The 7,101-nt window shown below is 37.4% G+C and overlaps 1 protein-coding gene across 1 annotated transcript; it reads left to right on the top strand.

Annotated features, from left to right (window-relative positions):
• Nucleotides 1–83: 83 nt before the first annotated feature.
• Nucleotides 84–6,394, top strand: glcea (glucuronic acid epimerase a). Its single transcript, XM_055192551.2, has 4 exons — nt 84–217; nt 3,762–4,295; nt 4,383–4,622; nt 4,763–6,394. Exons 2-4 carry the CDS (start codon nt 3,806–3,808, stop codon nt 5,785–5,787), a joined length of 1,755 nt encoding a protein of 584 aa, XP_055048526.2. The 5' UTR covers nt 84–217; nt 3,762–3,805; the 3' UTR covers nt 5,788–6,394.
• Nucleotides 6,395–7,101: the final 707 nt, after the last annotated feature.

Below are 7,101 nucleotides of genomic sequence, written 5' to 3'. Positions count from 1 at the left end.
GCCGCAATGTAGTATTTATCACCTTATGTCACATCTATCTGACCGCTGATTGGTCGCCTCCCAGTTCCGTCGTCTCTCATTGGCCAGTGTTTTCATCAGCATTGCACGATCGTTTACAGTGCAGATTTGGAGCGAGATGAATACGCATGAATATTTCTTTATCCTCATCTGTATTGTGCGCTTATAGACCCCTGCACGGGAGGTGCGCTGCCTTCAGGTGGGTTTAAATTTGGCCTGATACCTTTTAATACACTGTATGTACTAAACGCCTTTCCTTCTCCTTCAATATCACATCATATCTCTCGCATTATTGATTCAGACATATGCGATGCTACTGTAAATGCATTCCTTTATTTGCGGACATACAGGAAAGAAGCAACGAGTTAATGCATCACGATTTTTTTAGATATTATTTCGAATTAATTTTTAATTAGTTTGATATTATTTTGTCTGAATATAGCAATGTTATATTAATAATAATAATCATAGGAGAACCATGTTTAGTGCTATAATAAAGCACCGGTGAAGCACCTATATACGGGGGCCATATAGCACCACATATGGTTCTGCGTGGCACTATATGGTTCTACACGGGTGCTTCATCTGTGCTATATGGTTCTTCTATGATTACGAGCAAAGAACCACTTTTAGTGATATTTAGCACCGTTTTTTTTTTTAGAGTGACAGTACTGTGCAAAACTCTTAGGCATCATGCTACCATTAGATTTGTTGTTTTTGCAATTTGCAAATAGATTTGTTGTTGTTTTGTATAGTGATCATATATAATTATTTCTCAGTCTCTTTATTAGAATACAACCAGAAAATACAGGAACTGTGTTTGTAGTTTTAAAAATAGTATAAAATGATAAGCTGAAGGGTCAAGTATTTATTGTAAACTCCTCTTCTACTTGGACTTCAGTCTCCTTAAAAAAGCTCAAGGTGTTTCGTGCCAAGAGAGGTCACACTAAATACTGACTGATGCCTGAAGAAGACATTTAGTTCTGAAAATTGTTTTTATTTTTGTATACATATTTCCGGTATTTTCTGTTTGTATCTTAAAAAAGAGTGAAAATTAAATATGGATGGACATTAAAACTTTGCTAAAACAACAAAGCTGGTGATGGTGGCCTAAGACTTTTTTTATTGTTTTTACATTCCTAAAATCATTTTAATGTTTTTATAAATGTTTCTTAAACAAGTATAGGGCTGGGCGATATGGCACAAAAAAAATGTATCACAATTTTTTTCCCCGCATCAGCCGATGACGATAATTATCGCGACAAATGATGCACTGTATTCTTGTCAAATTTATAGTCAAATTTTCGCTCCTAAATTGAAGTTGTAAAAACCAGACAGTTAATTATGGTTTTAAACTTTATATATAAGTGATATATACAGTATATAATATCACTTACCAAACCGTCATTATCTTTATCGAGAAAAATTATTATTGGTCGATCGATATGGTTGTTTTTAATGGCCAATGCCAATACCGATATTAAGAAAGCTGTATGGCTTATTGGCCGATATGATGCCGATATTACACAAATGTAATTGCAGTAAATAAAAGACAAACAGAAAATTGGCGAAACTACATAAACATTTGTTATGCATAAAATTTTATACAATATACCCTTATAAAATACTTTTAAAACCCTTTTAAAGTGTGACACAACATAACGTCTTGTTAAAAAGTGAATAATGATTGCTGTCTATCAGACTTTGGCTTTACATTGTGTGACACTGAGTGTCTTTTCATTACAAACAACAAATTTAGGTAAAAGAGAAACTTATTGGCCGATTGAAAAGATTTATCGGTTGTTGCCAATGATAATAATAATAACAATAACAATAATAGTAAAAAAAAAATATGTTTTATTTATATAGTGCCTTTCAAGAACCCAGGGACGGTTTACATGAAGTTGGTATACAAACATGAATACATATGAGCAAACAGTCAGTATACAACATGTAATCAAACAATCTACATTAGACTTACAAAAACAAGACAGACAATCAATTAACAAAACATAAAGTGAATAAGTGAGTTTTGAAAGCAGGTTTAAAGGTCTGAAGAGAAGAGACCTCATGAAGGTCTTGCAGTAGTTTGTTCCAGAGCTTAGAAGCTGATATGCTGAAAGCCCTACCAACCACACTAGATAAACGGGACTTGGGTACTGCAAGCAAGTTTTTAGAGCTCGATCTCAGAGTACGTGCAGGGATATATTGGGGATATTCAATTCGGAGAGGTAGGAAGGTCCTAAACCATGACGAGCCTTAAAAACTAAGGTGAGAATCTTAAACTGGATGCGGTAATTAACAGGGAGCCAATGTAGTTGTTGTAGGACAGGGGTGATGTGAGCTGATTTTTTGTAAAGGTGAGGGCCCAAGCAGCTGAATTCTGAATGAACTGCAAGCGATTTATGACTTTTTTGGGTAGACCATAAAACAAGGAGTTGCAATAATCAAGACATGAAGTTATAAAAGCGTGATCAACAGTTTCATCATCTTTGAGGGACGATATTGCGAAGATGGAAAAAACAAGATTTGACAAGCTGATTGATGTGGGGTTCAAAACATAGCCTAGAATCGAAAACACACCAAGGTTTTGTATAGTGGAAGAGGGTTGAACCAGAACACTTTCAATGTTAATAGAGAAGTCATGTTCGGTAAGATCAAGTGATTTAGGGGCTACTAGCAGAATTTCAGTTTTTTCCATATTTAATTAAGTAGTTTGAGTCATCCATTTTTTTAGATCATGTATGCATGATGTTAATGAAGGGGTAGGGAATACAGGTTGTACAATCAAATAAATTTGTGTGTCATCAGCATAACTGTGGAAATTAAAGCCATGGCGCCAAATGATCTGAGCTAGGGGAGGTGTGTAGATTAAAAATAAAAGTGGACCAAGGACAGATCCTTGGGGCACTCTACAGGAGATGGTGACAGAATGAAAATTAAATTTGTCAATGCTAAGGAACTGCTGCCTATCTGTGAGATATGAAGTTAACCACTTTAAAGCCGTTTCTGAGATGCCGATTGTGGACAAACGGGACATAAGTACAGAGTGGCAGACGGTATCAAAAGCTGAACTCAGGTCCAAAAGGCCCGGAAGGCTGAGGATTTCAGAATCAGAGGCGAGGAGTAGGTCATTCGCCATGAGAAGAGGTTTCTGTAGATTATTTTGTCCATGTGAGTCTGCCGTTGTGTGGCAACCACTTTTACTAGGACTTTTTCTAATAAAAAAGGCCAAATATCAGCTGATATATAGGTCTCTGCAATATATCGGTATATCACTAAAAATTATATATAAATTATCTTTATTGAATTATTGCACAGTACTATACAAGCGTATAGTACATATAGTAAAGCCTTTTTTTTAGCTCATGGCAATTTTCTTAAAGGGATAGTTCACCCAAAAATAAAAATTCTGTCATTACCTATGTTGTTACAAACCTGTATACATTTATTTTTTACTATGAACACAAAGGAGGATATTTTGAGAAATGTTGTAACCAAACCATTTGTGGACCCCATTTACTTTCATAGTATTCTTTTTTCCTACTACAGAAGTGAATTGGTCCATGAACGGTTTGGTTACAAACATTTCTCAAAATATCTTCCTTTGTGTTCACCAGAACAAAGAAATTTATGTGGGTTTGTAACAACATGAGAGTGAGTAAATGATGACAGAATTTTCATTTTTGGTTAAACTATCCCAATAATTTTTAATACCTAATGTCTCTGACACGACTGTACAGGTTTCCTGAGATGTCCCTTGTCACCGCATGGCTATGATGCCACAATGCGTTGCTTGGTGGCACGGATCAACCACAAGACTCTGATTGTCATTTGTGCCGTGTTTGCTCTCATCACCATACTGTTGTGGAACAAGTGCTCCAGCGACAATGACCTGCCCACCCAGATCAGACCGCAGCTCGAATCTGCGCCCACCCCGGACAAGGAGGATGAGAACGGGCAATCCCCCGAAGCCCCGCCTGGTTCCAAGGAGGTCACCTACGAGCAGATTGACTGCCTTATCAATGAGGATGCCATAATAAAAGGGCGGAGAGAAGGGGGAGAGGTTTATCTGCCTTTCAGCTGGGTGGAGAGGTATTTTGACGTTTACGGGCGTCTGGTGCAGTACGATGGGATCGAACGTTTCGAGTTCTCCCACAGTTACTCGAGGGTGTATGCGCAGAGGGAGCCCTACCACCCTGACGGGGTCTTCATGTCGTTTGAGGGCTACAACGTGGAAGTGCGAGATCGAGTAAAGTGTATCAGCGGTGTGGAAGGTAGTTTTGAAGTCACTGATGTCAATGCAACTCATCATCTGTTGCATAATGTACTGTTTATAACCCTTTGTGTTTACCTCTTTAAAGGTGTCCCAATTTCCACACAGTGGGGTCCTCAGGGGTATTTCTACCCCATCCAAATAGCTCAGTATGGGCTAAGCCATTACAGCAAGAACCTAACAGAGAAGCCACCTGACATAAAGATTTATGGGATGTCAGAAGAGAGGGAGGGTGGCTCAGTTCAATGGACTGTCCCTAAGGGCTGCTCTCTCTCTAAGATTCAGGATCAAAGTCGCTCTGGGTTTGTTCATCATTTTGTCACGGCAGGTAAGAAGTTTGCATAGTCACACTTGCTGCATTATATTATTGTATAATATAGGTATGTCTTGTATTAAATGATTTATAAATTATATTTTTTCTTGAAAACCCAAAAATGATACAACTTTTTCAAATATTATGATCTACAGAAAACTCAGACGGTGTATCTCTGCTAGTGGATAACTCAAAAGATTTCGTCCTGACCTTTGATGTGAGGTTCATCTCCAACGGTAGTGTCTCTGTTGTTCTGGAGACTACAGAAAAAGGAGCTCCCTACACTATCCATTACATAACTAGTCCACTTCTTCTGTCCTTCAAAGACAGAGAGGTCATCTATGGCATCGGACCCAGAACAACCTGGAGTACCGTCAGTCGTGATTTAGTGACAGACCTGCGTAAAGGAGTCGGTTTGTCCAACACCAAAGTGGTAAAGGCGACCAAGATCTTGCCTCGTCGTGTGGTCCAGCTGGTCCTCAGAGGTTCTGGATTCATCAGCAATATCACAGTGTCTTCCACAGCACACATGGCTGCCTTCTTTTCCGCTAGCGATTGGCTTCTTCATAACCAGGATGAGCACGGAGGGTGGCCGATCAAGGTGACTCGTAAACTCGGAGAGGGCTTCAAGAGCTTGGAACCGGGATGGTATTCTGCAATGGCCCAGGGTCAAGCCATGTCAACATTAGTGAGGGCGTACTTGGTCACTCATAACCCCACGTACCTTAGCGCTGCGATACGGGCGACATCCCCATTTAAGAAGACTTCAGAGCAACGTGGCGTTAAGGCAACATTCATGAACAAGTTCGACTGGTATGAGGAATACCCCACGACACCCAGTTCATTCGTTCTTAATGGCTTCATCTACTCTCTGATTGGGTTGTACGATGTGGCTGAGACGGCAGGCAACAAGCTCGGCCGAGATGCAGGCGTACTCTTTGGTCAAGGGCTGGAGTCACTCAAGGCCATGTTGCCGTTGTTCGACACAGGTTCTGGAACAGTTTACGACCTGAGGCACTTTACGCTGGGCATGGCCCCTAATTTAGCACGCTGGGATTACCACACCACTCACATCAACCAATTACAGCTGCTCTCGTCGATTGACAGCACCCCGATTTTCAGGGATTATGTAAAACGCTGGAAGACTTATCTTAAAGGGGGCCGTGCCAAGCACAACTAGACTTTTTAAGACATTGATTGTTACATTTTACAGTTTTATATCACAACATATGACATTGTTTAGGAATTGGTGACACATATTTTTACTTTCATCAGAAAAATTGCTTATTGTACCTATGTGATTGCTTTAATGTGTTGTTCTGAAAAGCTGTTGAGCTGTTGAACATGCTTTGTGACCTTCAAAATTTATGTCCAAATATTGTGGTACATTTGAATGTATGAAAACAATGTATGAAACAAGCACATGTTGCCCTGAAAGGAAGCGAGATTATTAGTATCTTTAAAAATCAGGTGCGTTGCAGTTATTTATTATTTATTTACTCACATTTATTCATGTAAGTAGGAATACAAATATATGTGTGTTTGAACGATAAATGTAACTTTATTACTGTATGGATATGCAATTGTAAAACATGCCTTAGCATATGTTGTAATTATTACATTTTAGTTATTCAGTGATTATCATAGGCTGAAATTCATTTTAAAAGTGATAAAGTCTTTGGACTGAATTACAAGTTTGTGAAGCACAATTCTATCAAAGGTCATACTGAATTAAAGTTGCACAGTTTTATTTAATTCAAATAAATGTTTGATCTATTTTAAAAAGGTTTCTGTGAGAAATCTTTGTGTTTTAAAAAGTACTAACGTGTTTTGGACATGGTATCAGTACAATTACCTTCTGGCCATGTACCATGATAATACTCTGGCCAAAAATATGTTTTAAATATACGCTAAATACATTTTGTAGAAAGTAAAGCTTAATTAAATATATTTTTTAAATCTGATAATATATTTTGGTTTAGCCTTCATATATCTATTTCAAAATCAATTTCAAGGACAAGCAATTACAACCCATATGGCAAGACATTTTTTCTTTGCCAAAATATATTTTAAATATATAATACAATAATATATTTAAATACAAGTTAATTTTATAAAGTATTTTTTCCAAACCTGTTATGTATACAGGTTTGTAACATAAAAAATAAATAAAGTTTTTCTTCCCATGGGATGTGAATATATTTCCTTATTTTGAAATATGGAGGGCTAAATATATATTTTAAATCAGGTGTCTACAACCTTTTTGAGAGGGAGGGCTACCACAATTGATAAAACAATCTGGAGGGCTACTTTTTTAATATAGTCTACTCAAAACCTTTTTTGTTTTACTTGTTGATTTTATTTTACTATTTTAATTTATGTTTAAAAAGTTAAAAGAAGCCAAGCTAATATAAAAAATATGTTATAAATAAATATAGTGGTGGGCACAATGTTGGATATCACCGTTTGTAATGCTTAAAAAAATTGTCAAAAA

This window comes from Misgurnus anguillicaudatus, chromosome 6, assembly GCF_027580225.2.
Source record: "Misgurnus anguillicaudatus chromosome 6, ASM2758022v2, whole genome shotgun sequence".
Taxonomy (NCBI): Eukaryota; Metazoa; Chordata; class Actinopteri; order Cypriniformes; family Cobitidae; genus Misgurnus; species Misgurnus anguillicaudatus.
The sequence above is the reverse complement of the archived record's forward strand: the minus strand, read 5'-3'. Positions and strand labels throughout refer to the sequence as shown.

Excerpts from the sequence above, each read along its gene's own strand:
- glcea (XM_055192551.2), top strand. The coding sequence starts at position 3,806 with ATGCGTTGCTTGGTGGCACGGATCAACCACAAGACTCTGATTGTCATT. Across the intron at positions 4,296-4,382 it reads GTGTATCAGCGGTGTGGAAG|GTGTCCCAATTTCCACACAG; the intron begins GTAGTTTTGAAG and ends ACCTCTTTAAAG. Across the intron at positions 4,623-4,762 it reads TCATCATTTTGTCACGGCAG|AAAACTCAGACGGTGTATCT; the intron begins GTAAGAAGTTTG and ends TATGATCTACAG.